Source organism: Struthio camelus, chromosome 6, assembly GCF_040807025.1.
Source record: "Struthio camelus isolate bStrCam1 chromosome 6, bStrCam1.hap1, whole genome shotgun sequence".
Lineage (NCBI taxonomy): Eukaryota > Metazoa > Chordata > Aves > Struthioniformes > Struthionidae > Struthio > Struthio camelus.
In genome coordinates this window covers 22,837,154-22,853,594 of record NC_090947.1, presented here as the reverse complement: position 1 = coordinate 22,853,594, position 16,441 = coordinate 22,837,154, and the positions used below count along the sequence as shown (strand labels likewise).

Below are 16,441 nucleotides of genomic sequence, written 5' to 3'. Positions count from 1 at the left end.
ATTATTTAATAGCAGTCCAATCACCATCACCCCCATCCAGTGCCTTTAAAGAAGAGGCCATTATACTTTTCCAAATGCTTTTAATGAGATATTGAGCTGCAGCATTTAAAAGCCTTATTTTCAGTTCCGGAAATATTTTTCACTTAGCTCCAAAAAAATTTTTAAACTCCAAATATAGAAGAATCATGAACATGAAGGCAGTAAAATTGTTTCAAATTTTCATTATTTTAGCTGTGTCTTTCCATCCATATCATCACAAGTATTTAACTAAAAATCAGTCTCTGAAATTCTCCAGTGTATCAGAGAGTGGCTTTCTTTGTGATATCTCTACAAGAACAGCTGGAAAAAGCCTTGAAATTGTACATTCCAATTAAAACTGACATAGTCTAGATCACTGTATGGTTTGTCCAAGGGATCAAATATAAAGGATTCTTTCATTTCCCGTTAGATACCTACTTCTTGACCGAAGTGTCAGGAATAGTCACAGGTTTCACCTTTTCTCCATAGCAAGGATTCTCTGCTTCAGCATTGAAACAGGGCAAGTAACTTGAGCAGATTTAACATTCAGGTTTGCTTTAACCTGAATTCAGATCAAAAGACCTTTAAAGAGCAGCAATTTTAAGTTTCTTTAGTGTAACAGCCTTCATTTTATGACCTGTTTCTACATATTCCATTCATGTTAAGGAGGCTGATCAGTTGCACTCCGTGATCAAAAGAGCTGAGCAGTTGCCAGTCTTCTCTGGCTACAGATAGCAACCTACAATTAGAAAGATAATGCAGGCAAAAAAGAAAACATTTTTCTTTATCAGCCCGAGTTGTATCTTTTTAATATCTTATGGTTAAAGCCATATTGTAAGGGCTCATCAGCAACATATTTCCCATAAAACATTCACCTAGCATTTACGAAAACATTTGATCTGGAAAAGAAATAAGTAATTTAAACTACACTGTTATTTGTATCAATGTGTTAATAAGACAGTCATGCTCTTGCTTTCTATTCCGCAAGCTGACAATAAGTGCAGTGCAGCTGAAACACGTAGAGCTTACTGAACAAATTGTGCAACTGCTCATGCACAGTAGGTCCAACTCAATTGTATAGCAGTGGACATACTATACACATATTGCAGCATACTATCTGCACATTTGCAGCAGTCATTCATTCAGGATTTCTGGATATCCAAAACTCCCGAAAAGCATCCCAAAGCAATAAGAAAGTAGATGACACATTAAAGTGTCAAAGAACAGCACAGAGAAGGCTTCCTATTTCAACAATTCTAATTAATATATTACACAGGCAAAAACACTGATTAGTATGGCAAAGCACACACGTATTTCTACTAAACAGTTTCTTAAAGAATCATAAACACTTCACCCTTTTCCATTTCTCAGCTTGTAGGATAGAGACTTTTCTGCTACAAAATTTAATCAACACTTTCCTCACTGGAGACCAGGAGGCTAAAGTTTTAAAGAGATGAGTGGCAGACTGAGGGTAAAAAGGACTGCAAGAAGGTAGAGTTATCAAGTATGGTCTGGGTCCATGTCAGTAAATAAATAAAAAAAAAGAGAGAAGGTGTGAACTTGAGTGAAGCAATTTGCATTCAAACACACAGCTGGTCTTAAAAAAAAAAAAAAAAAAAGGAACTCCCCCCCCCCCCACACCAAACAAGTATACTTAACTCACTCTCTGGGTAAGTGAAAAATCTGAGATCAGGATGCTTTTGAAAATGCCATAGAGTCATACCCAAATGGTTTGGGGATATGGCCAGCTTGCATATGCAGGATCATGCAGGATGGGAACAGAGCCAGCAGAGCTTTCTTCTAGCGTTTTGGTTTGAGCTCAGCTTACAATAACAGCAAGGTAAGCACTGGGTTCAAGTTATTGCCCTAGCACACACAACTTGGTTCTGCGCTCCACTCTTCAGCACCCCCAGTTCCAGATGCACAGCACAGGAAAACCTAAACAAATCCATCTCAATTCTGTCAGGACTTACTGGCTTGAGTTAGCTTTGGAATCAATAGAATCACATTAATATAGCATTGCATCTGAGCTAGAAAATCTTCAGAGGCTCATGTTTGCTTCCGAAACCAACAGAGTTTATCTGCAAATTGGATACATTACCCTCTGATGAAGCAGAGCTGACTTGTTTAATAGCAATTTTCACATTGCTTGGCTAAACTTATTCTATTTCAGTATATTTCTATAATTTATTAAGACTGTAACTTGTAATATGTATAACTAATTCACATAAATGTGTAAAGTATATATGTTACATTTCATAATATAGCACCATTAAATTTCTCTATTTTAGTTCAAGAAGCAAATTAGCTTTTCTTATTCATACTCCTGCTTGGAGTGCAGACACTACTAACTAAAGAGACCTAGCCTTTCCTTTCTTACGAATAGCCATTCATAAAGATTCTTTAAAGAAAATCAGCAGTGAAAGCATCGTGTTTCACCAAGATGATCAGCGTCCTCTAAATGCTTTGGACTCTCCTAACTTCTTTATATATTCTCCTGTTTTCACAAGAAACTAAACTCTGTTCCTTTCTGTTTATGTGTTGTGAAAACAAAAGAGTGCATGGCTCATTTATAAAACAGCCTCTATAGCCCACAGGATTGACATGGAAATTGAATGCAGAGTTATCAAGTTCTGAACATATCATATATCATCACTCAATTTTTTTTCCCCACAAGGTACGAGCATTAATTTGTATAATATCCCCATGAACTAAAAATAAGCAACCTATTTTACAAATAAACAAAAAGAAAGCAAAAAAGCAGCAATAAAAATGAGAGCAACTGTACCACAAAATATTTATCCATTTTGACACATTGCAACAAACTATTAAATATAGTAGTAATTGTAATATAATTTAATTGTAAAAACAAGAAACTAACAGCAAATTTGAAATTGCCAAAACAGTTTCCTACTCAAGATTTATCAGCTTTACAAAAAATTAGTTTTTGTTATTAACAATTTTTCACAGAAAGATATGGTGAAATAATACAAATTTGTGTAATTTTGTGTTTTACAGTTTCTCTTGTTGTCTTCTTCTTTTAGCCTTTGAAAACAATGATCTTATAAAAATAATCCTCTGACTGAGAAATCTGTGTACAACCTGAAACTACTTTTTGTTTATTTACAGAACAAGCTATTTCAAGTTGTGTTCATACAAGCTACTAAGTGCATAACCCCATTTTTTGTGAGTTCATTAAATACAGCATCATTAACACAGTCAGACTGATTGTAATAGTTTGTCTACTTCCTAATGACTGCATTTACTGACTTCATCTCTACAAAAGTTCTAAGAGATTTTCTTTACAAAACGTTGTGTATCCAAATTGCTTAATATGTGACTCTTCAGCTAATCATGTAATTTAACAGACATCATAATTCAGGCAGTTCTGTTTATATAAAAAGACCCTTGCAGGTTTTGTTTAAACTTTCTTTTCAAAAACAGTTGCAAAAAATGTAAGAAAAATCAAGTAGTACAAAGAGCAAGTGGTTACAAATCCAAGCATAGTTTGCATTTTCTTTATTGAGACCTTTATTCTTTTGGATAGAAATAACATTTAATTCTCATTCCATTTATTAAAATTCTTAGCATTGATTTATCTAATTTTCATTAACATACAAAGTTTTAAAAGTAAAAGCTAATCCTCTTTAAATTGCATTGTTAATAGTTATTTAGCAACATCATAAAGCAACATAGTTAGCCTAGAGAATTTTGTCCAGTTACCAATTTATGTGATTAGGGGAAAAAAAAAAAAAAAAGAAAGAAACTTAAAGGCCACAATGTCTTCCTAATTTTCCAAATACAAGATCTAGTTGGAAGTTACATTCATAACATTAAAGTAAGTCTTGCTCCTCAAGAATAGGAACATTAAACTATGAATTCTAAAGATTAGACATTCTTCATTTCTATTTCCAGCTCTTACTAAATCTAATGACAATTCTCCAAAGACATATGTGGAGATTCAGAATGTATTTTAAAAGTCCCTCAACAATGAAGGAGCTCAAAGTCCATAACAAAGAATTTTGCTTGGGATGACACTGAACAAAGTAGTATTGTATCAACTACTGCAGGAACGTGAAAAATCTTGATTCTGGAAGACAGTAAAATATTTTTCGTTTTCAGTGTATTTCTTAAGCTTGTATGTTAGCTATCACTTGGAATTAAAAATATGCTTTACTCATGCAAGCTCTTTCAGGAAATCAGTACTGTACTGCACAGTAAGCATTTCTAGTTGTGATGAACCATTCTTATAGTCTATACTGCTACTTTCTTAAAGTGGTTTTCTTTAGATATTCTTACCAAATGTTACTTCTCCATTGCCACTCTTGTCAAACAACTGAAAAGCAACAATGAATATTGCATCTGGCGTACATAAAACTGATTCAAATGCCAAAAATTCTTGATAGGAAATCAACCTACAAAGGAAAAATAAAGAAGTTATAAGGATTTCTAAAATTATTTACAATATCAATGATGTTTTGTGTTTGATGCTCTACAAAACTTGATGATCCCACTATTAAACAAAATTTCAATATAAAAGAATTAGACTCTATACTAGAAATTTAAAGAGAGGTGTTTACATTTGAGAAGTTACTTAACCTTTGTATGACTCAGTTTCCTTATCTATAGGAGGACTAAATGTAACCATTTTTCACATCCTTCAACAATAAAATACAATCAATTCTCAGTGAATATCATCTATTTATTGCCTGGTAATTACATTTAAGCTGACAGCATTTAAAAGTTAAAAGATATATATATTAAAAAAAATAATCTACCGGCATGAAATTTAGAGGCCTGTCAGTATAATATTACTAATTTATATACAAATCTCTACTGAAAAAAGGACATTTTAATGTAAGTATAAGAACATACATAAAAATATATTTTTTTCTTAAAATAACGTTCAATATTTGCAAAAAAAAATACACACACATACACACACACACACACACACATATTATACTTCAAATATAATATGAACTGCAAAGTCATGTATTTGAAAACTTAAATAAATAAATAAAGTAAAATAATGTTTGGACATTTAGACAGGACCACGGAAGGTAAGGATTTGAGTGTTAACGGTTGATCACTATGAGCTGTGCAGGTGAGAGTCACAATATAGACAAAAGCAGCTCAGGATGCATTAGGAGAGCTGTTTCCAGGAGAGATGAAGAAGCAGGAATATCACCAGATAGGGCCCTAATGACATTTCTAGAATGCCGCATACAAATCAAGGTCCTTGTGTTCAAAAAGATAAACTCAAATTGGATTGGATACAGAGGCGGTTTACTAGGATCATAAAGGACTTTTCTAGAGGAACTGAGCTTATTCAGACTAGCAGAAAAAACATTAAGGGATCCTAATCTATATATAAGAAAAGTCGCAGAAAGATAAACCTCAGGCCGGAAGAAGATACAAAGGATAATGCCGGCCCAAGAACAAAATAGTATATGGTGGCTGTAGAGATATTTAGAGCAGTCGTGTTCCATGGCCTCTCCAGAACACTGCAAGCAAAAGCCTAATGTTCTAACAGCAAAGCTTAAGTGGATTATTAAAGCCCCTGTGTGATTTGATCCTTATAAAAATAAGGGACTTAACTTGATGACTTAGAAAATTCCATTCAGAACCAAGTTCTTTGGCCCAGTTTATAGAAATGAGTGACGGGGTATCTATTTTAACATCAAGAAAATTATTAATGGGAATAAGAATTTTAATTAGATTTCTAAAATTAAGAGTAAACTAAGAAAATTACTATTTCAATAGATGCTGTTAACACACAGAGTATCTCTGAAGATGATAATTTTCTCAGAAAGTGTATATATTGATCTGAGTTTATAAAATTCAGTTGTTTAGTACGTTTCATAGGAGAGCACTAGCTCATAATGGTTTTTTCACATATATATTGCTTACTGCTAAGGACCTATGTAAAAAATTATTTATCTATAGGGAAAAAAAAAAATCAAACCACACTATTCACTAGTTCATCTAGTCCTTTTCTGTTAAAGTATACGCAAAGCAGAATCAGGATACTTAATACAAGGTCCCATATTTTAACATTCTTGCTGAAGCTGAATCATAAGATATGATATATGCTTTATAAAAAAAAGTAATGATTTTGCAGAAGTTAAGATATGGTAGAAATGAAATTAAGATATTAATTTGTCACATTTTAGTCATAAAATCAAAGATGTGAGAATGGTTATTCAGAATCCAAACTAATTTCATCCGAAGGATGATCTTGACAAATAAGGTTTTAGCATCAGAGCAACAGAACATCCTTTAAAATAATTGTAAATACTTTAATTTCAAAATATACCTCACATACAAGTGTAAAGCTGATATACAAAATAATTCCTAATCAGGAAGCTTTATAACTGACAATCAGGAGACAATCCCTGCAGAATGCATACACAGAAGCCTGAACCTGAAAGAAGCCGTCTTCACAGGTCCCCTATTAACAGGGCCTACAGCAAAAGGAGACAAACAGGTTCAATTTCCTTTCCATATGCTCAACTTGCAGATTCCTAAGAGCAGGGGTATCCCCTGTGATCCTCCATTACCAGGGCGGAGATATCAAGACCTGGATTAAATGAGATAATGGAGGGTCCCATCCAATCGAACCTCCTGCATTATAGAGTCTACAACAATATCAAATCACTCACCTTTCATTTTACCTCTAACACTCCAATACTTTTTAAAATTTTCTTTTCTCTTATTTCTTCTCTACTCTTATAGCTTATTTTGTGTGATTTTGAAGAGTATGTTTATAATTCTTCTCTTTCTTTTTTTCCCCCCACTACAGCTCTTTGCTGTTTTTTTCCACAACACTGCCTTAAGAAACAACGTACAGCACTGTTGTGACACTGTTCTGTGAAACATCAGGTCTTTCTTCAGGATCTAGCTTAAAGAACACACCTCAAAATACTAGAAACTATCCTGTGATGAGCATAATAGCCAGAAACAAGCAATTTAAATGAAAAATTTAGAATGACCACTGTTAAGTTGGGAAGTTTGAAGGGAGGAGAAAGTCTTTGATTTTAAAACTGCAGTACCTACTAATCTCAAATTAAGTTTGTGTAATTGGTTAGCTGGTTTTGGCACACATGTATAAGTACCTTATTCAGAGAGGATATGTACCCTAATCAAATTTTGAAAATAGTGCCTCAAGTCTGATGACATAGGAATGCTTTGAGTGTTTACTTACAGGATCAGTCAAATTCCATTGTATTAAATAGATATCAGATAAAGCAGTTTAGGCCAAATTCTAATTTAGACCTCATCACATTAACTTCTGAGAACATTTGCATTTATAAATAGCGAGGAAGTAACACTATGAAAGTGAAGAATCATCTGTTATAAGAACCACCTTACAGAATTCCATTAAAGCAACTTAGTCGTGTACTACAGTAATAGGAGAACAAAATAGTACTCTGGAGAAGTTACATACCCATCCAAGTACGGACAGAAAAAGTAATTAAGAAAAAACGCCTACAGAGATCCAGTTCCCAAATATATTTTTTTTCCTAAAGGTGCTAAACTTTAATCTAAATGACGTCAACAAGAATTAACAAAGAAAAGTTGCCAAGAATACTTTAAGTATCTATTTGAGTGGCAAGTGAGCCTAACAGAAAACGGTAGAAGATACAAGAATGAAATTTCTTAACAGAACCCGGAGCTTCTCAATGACTCGCCGTGGACTTTGGGCTATCACTTAATTTACAAACAACCATATCCAAATGGAATAATGATGCCTCCTTGAGCTTTATAAAATAACTAAGTCCTTGGAAAGATGTAATGTATTACTAAAATTTGATTGAAGATTACAGTAATTATTCATGCTATAGATTAAACTCTCTATATAAATAATATAGTTTTCAGAGTCTCGATTTTGATCTATTGCAGCTCGCTATAAAGTCTAGGAAGAATAAGCTTCTACATATAAATAAATAAACCAAAGATGATTACTGGGGCATAATAAATTGTTCATAGGAAATACTGATCAGTGATAAATACAGAATGAAACACTTAGGAAAACACATTTCAAGCAAGTATCAACAGGTATTCAGACAAACATTTTGTACTGCAGATCATATGGTAATAGTTGCCCATTATTTCATTGTTCCCAAACAGTAATAGATAAAGTGCACTTACCCATAATTGATTACCTCGCTTTGAACAACATTAACCAGATTAAAAAACAAAACAAAATAAAATCAACTTATATTCACAGAGAAAACAAAAAAGTGATGCCTCAGTGTCAACTTCTGTTGAAAGCAATAAAACAAGTTATTGATTTCTTATTAAGAAAGGTCCTTTTATAAAACATTTTCTGAATAAATGTATACTTGAAAACATAACCAACAGCTTTCAGAGACACAAAATATTCAACATGTTGGTTTACTAGTCATCAGTTAGACTGTTATTTCAGCAGAGACATACAGAATAGCATTTTCAATCATTAACAACATAGCAAACTACAGCCATGTGTCACAAACAGCAAGATAGTTTATTTGGAATTATCAAATGTATGTATACATCACGCGTATTATCAAACTGCTGTAACTGTGTTTTTTAGAGAGCCATCATGTAACATTACAATAAACAGGAGATGCTATATTTGTTTTTTAATATAAAATGTATACAACATATGTAATTTTATTTGCAAAGTGCAGATAGTGTGCAAACTGCTCAGGATATTATGTAATCTAATAAAATATTCTAATACAGAACAATAGAGGAAAACAAAAACATGCATGTGATGTCAAACGTCAGATTCTGACTCACAAAACCAAGGAAGTTAAGAGGCTTCCAATTTAAAATAAATTACACTTGTCTATTAAAAAATGTATTCTAATTCAATAGCACCCTTCTATCTCATCTCTACAAAATATTCACTACTCTCTGCATTCTTGACCTCTGCTCTTGTACATCTTAACTTTTCCACTTTACTTCAACAACATCCATGCTTCCTGCTATATAATTCAAGGCTAAAGCTGGAAGACTGCATACAACAAAGAGACAAGAAGAGTAGGGAAAGCTCCTTTGAAGAGGAGTTGGTTAAAGGGAATGTATAATCTCAGTAGAGTGGACATTTTGTAAATTTGTTTCAGATAGCTGTTTAAAACCAAATAATATTGTCCATAATCAGTGCTGGAAAAGCATTATGTGGTGCGACCTTATCTTGATTAGACAAACGCTCTCCTCCTCTGTATCATCGTTAGTATCTCTCTTTCCTAATAGCCAGCACTTTTAAAAAGTCCTCAGTTGTTTGACTTGTATCGCATATTACAGGAATAAGGCAGCTTTTCCATATTTCCGTGTTCAATTACAGGTACTAAAGACTCTACACAGTCTATAATCATGTTTCTAAGTATACAGAAAATAACTTTTGCAGGGCAAACATAATATACTAAAATTACTTGCAGTTTAATTTTCTTTGCATTTATAGTAATTATCAAAACTCCTTTAAAACAAATGTTAATTTAAAAAGTACTTTAAACTCTTCACTGTTACATATTTTCCCAGCTTCCAAAAGTATAGTTTATTGTACTTGAGAAAAACTTCATTACCCAAATAAGCTTAAAGCATAATCAAATCAGCAGTGTATTTTAGCAAATGAAATTATCAGAGAAACTCACTCATTTACCGATATATTACAGGCTTCTAATGGAAAGCAAAATTCTCACCCATCCTTTGTTTGATCTGCCACTCCAGCCAACAGCTGTACTGTTTTAGGGTTATAACGTGGATCTGTATACAGCCCTAGGTATTTTTGCACAAAATCTTCCGGGGTCATGTAACGCTCACCATCTTTCTCAACGCTGGCATACTAGAGTAAAACAAACAAACAAACAAGCAAGCAAGCAAAAAGCCATTTAGAGACTAATTATCAGCGACTACCAAATAGCATCTTTACTGAGGATCACTTGAAATTGTGGACAACTATCTGCAAGTAACTGCTCTGAAATTAAAGGATTTGGTTAAACTAATAGTGCTACTATACTAGTTGCTTACCATCAGCAATCAGGTTATCTCTGTAGAATAGATGTGTTCATAATAGTGACCAATATCGTCTAATAAAAAGATAATCATGTATTTTCAGCAATTGTCAGTTATTTGCATAAATTTATAAAAATTGCAGCCATGCTGTAGCTTTCCTTTTATAGCTACATTGTAAAAACCATGGCACATAAATAGTATTTTCCAAACTGTAATTACAAGAGTGAGCAGGAACAATTATTCAAAAGATGTCTGCTACTAGAAACTGTGAGAAAGTATTTGTTTTCTCTTTTTGTGAGAAATCATCTTTCAGATTTATTTTTTTTCCCCAAACTAATGGTTTTGGCATTTCTCATGTAAGTAATTTAAGTAAAAAAAATTCACACATACAAAAGGATTTGGGTCAATTGAAATGTTTTGATTTGAGTTTGAGTTTTGCTTTCATTTTGTTTTATTAACAAGAAAATAAATGTTCACATCTAAGTCATAAGCAAATTTTAGAAATACTAAGTAATTTAGATAATACAACTCATTAAAAATAAAGCAACATCTTACATCTTTATACTTGTACACCAATAAAAATGCCAAATGTCTATGCAAGTACTCTGAATAATTACCTTTCTGTTTCAAAACACTAAGCACTGGCTCTTAAAAAAAACCTGTCTTTGGAGGAGCAACTTTAAATAGAAAGTGAACATTTTAGTATAAACTCCATACTCCCAACTAAGAGGCAGGAGTAGAAAGCATCACTGGTTCCTTTTACAAATAATGACAGTTGAGGGCCTACCAAAGGCAGTCAGAATCTACATGTCATTGTCTTATTGTCTTTATTACAAATAGTGAATTGTTTTACAAGAACAACAAAAATTAACAAATCTCCTCCTCTGAATTTTAAGACAAGAATAATTAACTGACAGATACATTTAGCTCCATATGAGAAGGTCACGATATTTTGAAAGAGCTTGGCAATGTGCCAATAAATTATGGACTGACAAAGCAGCTAGGCTATTCCCTCACAAAATCTGTCCACAAATGACCTTTTCACCATGCAATATAAATCAATAATCTTTTAGTACAAAACAGGCAATTGTTAATTATACTTTAATTTACATATAAAATATAACATATCTATTACATTTGCATTTTCTCAATCTCAAATAATGTTAGTTTATAAAACAAAATTCTTATTACATATGCACAGATTGTCTCAGATAAGCACTTGATGAATTTGCATACAACTTTTTTTTTTTTTAAAGCTCATCCCATAACATGAATGCACAATATTATACTCTATTTGCACCATACAGGGTTAGGTATCATCATGCTTCCAAAAAGTGATGCTTTCTTTGAAATTTTTGTTAGTTTTCAGCTTAAAGGTGTTTTCTATTCCAATGATTTTATCTTGGCAGAGGAGAAAAGTTCCAGAACAAAAAAAAAGCCTAATGGAATTCTTAATTTTTTTTCTTTATTTGTCTTACTAAGTTATGAGCAAGAGATTCAGGACATTAAGTGAAAATTTGAAGTCTCCTTTATTAAAATTGTTAAAATATTTGTGTGTTTCTTTTTCCACCTTACTGAATCAGGTTTCATTTGCATTCAGCAGACAGGGAATAATTTTATAATTTATAAAAAATGTTATAATTTATGAAAGTTATACTTCCCCAGGGTTTATTGTATCTTGCCTAAGAAAATGAATGGGGGCTCACTATGAAATCTGATAATTGCTCTGTGAAAGTATTTATCCTTCAGTGAGTTTCTATTTTGTTCCTTTATGGTCATCACTGAAGTCAGTGGTTAGCAAACTCTTGCTGTGACCGCAATAAGTTTATAATGCCTGCAGTTCTGATGATTACAAGTGAAAGAACACCTGAGAAGTGACTTATTTGATGGTGTGCACACATAAAATCTCCGTGCTTGCATTTCATAGTGCTGGGTTACATAAAAATAATAGCATAACATCTTTTCATGCTAGTCAAACAAGATTTTTAATGGATTAAAATAAAAAAGAATTATAGGAAACTTCAGAAATTCTAAGAGAAGGGTAAATGTTAAGCATTCATTGAGATGCAAATTAAACTGGATGGACGGAGGAGTTGACATGTCATATTAGGGAGTACATATGAGTAGAATGAAATTTAAATACTCTGTATGTGTGAGGTGGATGATGAAGAGGCCTAGAGCTCATGTCTTGCCTTCCGTCTACTTCCAAGAGAAGCCAAATTTAGGAAGGAATGCACGCCCTTTAGCTGAAGCACACATAACAGGCCTGCACCCTCAGCAAAGCACGCAACATATCTGACCCATGATGTGTGCAACACTAACAATATTTCGTAACAAGACTCTCTGCAACTTAGTCTCGGAAAGAGTGGGTTCTCTTTTGATGTTTGTAACTAAATTTATCTGCTACCTGTCAAAGCAAGAACATGATTTCAAACCTCACAAAATTCCAATATAATTCAAAACAAATATAAAGTCTTTTTCTATGCCAGAGGTGTTTGTGCTGTTTGTGGGTTTTTTTTTTATTGCAAATCTCAGATTTGCAAGGGGAGATGGGAGAGCTTTTGTTATTTTTGATTTTTCAGAGCATAAAACAATCCACAACATTTTGCATATTTGAAAATAGTAAGATGGACAGGAGGGAAATCAAAAGCCTTTTTTAAAATAGTAAACTGTTTGCTTTTTAGGTCAATATGTATGTTGTCACATAGAAAATTTAAAGATTCAGCTGCACAGCGTTCCTCCTCTCCACTTTTTCCTGCATGACCAAGATCAAGGGTTTCAGATAATTTACTTATTTTCAGAAGCAAACACTTCTACTGCAATATATGCCCAAAGTCAAGAATCATACAAACTCCACATTTCCAAGCTGAGTAGAATATTTTGACACTTCATTTCACTTTTTGCCATCAAACAGGCAGAAGTGCAAGTGTCTTACAAATGAGTTTGGAAAAGTGCTGTGTGATGTTCCAGAATCACATTCATAGTAAATGCTTTTCATATTTTAATGTTGCTTATTTGATTAACAAACTCCATTGTATTCTTCATATAAATGCTAAATCCAACATCAACAATAAATCAATCTGTGAAGGAAAGAATTTTATTAGAAATTGAAAGCTAGACTTTCATGGTTTGATTCCAACATTCTAAGTTTCAGCACTCCAGCAATGTTACCAGAGTAATCCATTGTGCGAAAAAGAAGGAAAAGGACTGAGATTTAACTTCTCTCTCTCTCAGGTAAAAAGGTTTCTTCGTCTACTTATCACATGTGCAAGCTGTTAAATAATAAGTTAGGACCAAAAGTTACTTTTCAAAGATGGTACAAGAGATTTTATCATGTACAATATTAGCCCTAAATCTTAATTTTAGTTTCTTCCCTTTTCCGCAGAGTAAAGCTGCTTGAATACACTGTGTAGTACGCAACTTAAAGGGAAAGAAAAATGTTATTTTAGAGCGTTTGAAAATATCAGTGGTCCAATTATGGACCTAAAAATATAGTTTTACTTCTTATTCCATCAGCATGTTAAAAATCTTATCAAATTTTGAGTATATATTGGGTTTTCCTCTTAGAAAGTGCTTCACTATAGCTAAGGAGAGTAAAGAAACCTTCATGCTGTTTATATATGCTAATTCTAACACTCTGTCAGAGATAATATTTGTATTACTCTGCTTATATTTTGAAACTCATCAACCTTAGTAAATTAATTGTAAATTCTAAAAACATTGCTCGTAGTCCATCCATTTATAAGAGGATCACATACAAATCCCGAAGAGAGACTATACAGCCATGTAAGAATTTTCAGAAACTTGTAAAAGGGTATTTTAAAAATAACACTACTATCTATGTTTATAACTACTTGCTTCGTAGGAAATTAGAAAACATTTCAGAAATTTATTTCAGACTATAATTTGGAAATGTTTAGTGACAATTTGTGTCAGGAACAGTTTCTTCTCAGTGCCAGAAGGCCCTCTCAACATCCCACTTATGTGAAACGAGTTTTTAACCGTGCCACAAGCACAACACACGTATGATGCTGCGACACACTGCTGAAAAGGCAAAGAAAAAAGTGTCAATCAAACAGTGTAAGACAGAGCTGTTTACCTGCAAAAAAATATTTCGCAGTTCAGCAGGATCTGCTCTCTTAGTTGATTGCACCTGTAAATAAAAGTAAGTTAATGCTTCACTAGCTGAGCTACTGACAGAGTTTAGAAAAAACCTGCAATCTGTGCTGATAAGGGCAACAAATACCAGTTCTCTTATCTAACCGATAAGGAGAATCTCAGACATCAAACCCTTCCTTTTTATTGCTCGACTCCAAAACGAGTCGAGCACCGCTGACAGCTGTCAAACCGGCGGGGCACCGCCCGCCGCCGAGGCCCGCGCCCGCCGCCCCGCAGCGACCGTTACCGCCCGCGCGCCCCGGGCAACGGCCGCCCCGGGCCCGCGCCCCCGCTTCGCCTCAGAGGGCGGAGGCAGGCCAGGCTGCGCGGCCCCTGCCGGCCGGCGCCCCGCCATCACCGCCCCCGCCGGGGCTGCCCGCGGGGCTCCCTCCCGCCGCCCGGCCGCCCCTCGGCCAGCCGCCCGGGCCGGCGGAGCGGCCGCCCGCCTCCTTCGGCGATAAGCGACGGAGGGCGAGAGTCACCTTGACCGCCATGCTGCGCCCGGCGAGGAGGAGCAGGAGGAGGAGGAGCCGCCCGGCGCTACCCACCCGCCGCGCCGCCGCACCAGCCGCCGCCTCGGCGCCGCGCTAATGAGCGCCCTGCCCTGTCCTGCCCCGCCCGGCCCGGCCCGCTCCCCGCGCAGGGCTCCCCTCGGCGGCCGCGGCCCGCCGGCCCCGCCGCTCCAGCCGGCAGCAGGCTGCCTGAGGCCGCCCAGGCGGCGTGTGGCGCCCCTTCCTCCCTCCAAACAGGGGCAACAGGAGCGCAGCCGCCGGCCCCTCTGTGGGGCTGCTGGCTCTGGAGCCGCTCCACTGGGGTGCGCGTGCAGCCGCAACCGTAATCGTGCAAAACAGGAATTTCTAAAACGCTGCTGACAGGCCTTTCTGGCTCGAGGGAAGCAGCCGTTCCCTTGAAGGTCAGGAAAGCGATACCTGTTGATTGCAAGCGATGTCACTTTCTGCAAAAGCGCTCTAGCAGTGAAGAGCTGGTAGCCTCATATTTAAACAAAGAAACAGAAGTATAACGTAGTCAGTTCTGGACAGCTTCTGACAAACTCTCCTACCTTAAACAGGAGGACACACTGACTGACGCACGTTGTACCTCAAAACGAAAAAACAGGCAAGCCACATCCTCAAGAAAGGAGGCATTTATACTTTCTTTGGACAGTTCAACCACAATAAATGCTTGCAAAACCTGAATTTAAAAAGAATGCACGTTTTGTCATGCTATACCGTAATTCTCAGAGCCCAGCAAGATCTCTTCTGTTAGATATCACTGGAAAGCATAAAAATGACTACTTTTGTACTCCAGATAACAGAGTGGGATATAAAACTACAATAAATAGTACTAATGGTAAAGCTACTAATGGTAAAACTGAATATTTGTCCTTAGTTTAGTTAAAATGTAACAGTGGCATCGAGCCCATATAGCCTGTATATGAAGACAAAAATGGAAGTAGAAGAGATTTGTTTACTACTTCCAAAACTGCAATGGAAGATTCTATATATTTTAAAGTCTTATTCACAGAGGATTAATTTTAACATTGTATTTAGTAAACTGGTGAGAGGGGAGATCTAAATCCACCCTTTCCTAAAGCACGGAGGACATTCAGTTGTCAAACGCAATGACACTTCTACATCAGAAACCAATGTGACTGCTTGCCAGTTGTGCAGCAGTTGAGGGTTAAGTTACTTATTTGGTGTTCCAGGCCAAGCAGAGAACAGAGGGCATAATCTCCACATGGCTTAAATTAGAATTGGATAAACTGGGTGCTTTATCTGGACTGGCCCTCGACCGTGCTGCGGACAGATATACCGCATAACCTCACACTTGTTCTCTGTCATAGTTCTGGGCCGCTGCTCAAATACTAACCTTCAGATAAAGCCTGTTTGACTCATACTAAAATGGACTCCTGATAGATTAAAATACCGGTAAGCTTTGAAAAGCGGCAGGGCAGCCAGCAGCAAGGTGTCTCCTCATAGGCCAGAGGTGCAGCTGCCTGAGGGGTTTCGCGGCTGTCGCCTCACAGGCCGGGCTGGGACCTTCCGTCAGGCGGCGCCAGGGCCGTGGGGACGCGGGAGAGCGGGACGCCGCCGCCGGCCGGCCCTGCGGGAGCCCAGCCGGCCGCGGCCGCGCCAACCGCCGGACGGGGCCACAAGCGCTGCAGGGCGGCGCGGGCAACGCAGGTGCGAGGCCGAGGCCGAGGCCGAGGCACTGCGCATGTGCGCCGGCCCGGCAGGGGAGGGTCGGCTGCTCGGGGGGCGGG

General features: G+C 36.4%; 1 protein-coding gene across 6 annotated transcripts in view; it reads right to left on the bottom strand.

Moving 5' to 3' along the window:
* Positions 1-16,260, bottom strand: part of SLC25A12 (solute carrier family 25 member 12) — a 55,958-nt gene extending 39,698 nt beyond the window's left edge. For 2 of the 6 annotated variants that reach the window (XR_011141912.1, XM_068948589.1), the window contains exons 1-4: positions 14,661-14,783; positions 14,120-14,173; positions 9,708-9,850; positions 4,318-4,433 (exon numbers count right to left, since the gene is read on the bottom strand). Coding sequence is in view for 5 of the 6 variants with exons in the window: in XM_068948589.1 (XP_068804690.1) it covers positions 4,318-4,433; positions 9,708-9,850; positions 14,120-14,173; positions 14,661-14,672 (325 nt within the window). In the remaining variant the exon portion in view is untranslated. The other 4 variants (XM_068948588.1, XM_068948591.1, XM_068948592.1 and 1 more) reach the window with 4 other exon arrangements.
* Positions 16,261-16,441: the final 181 nt, after the last annotated feature.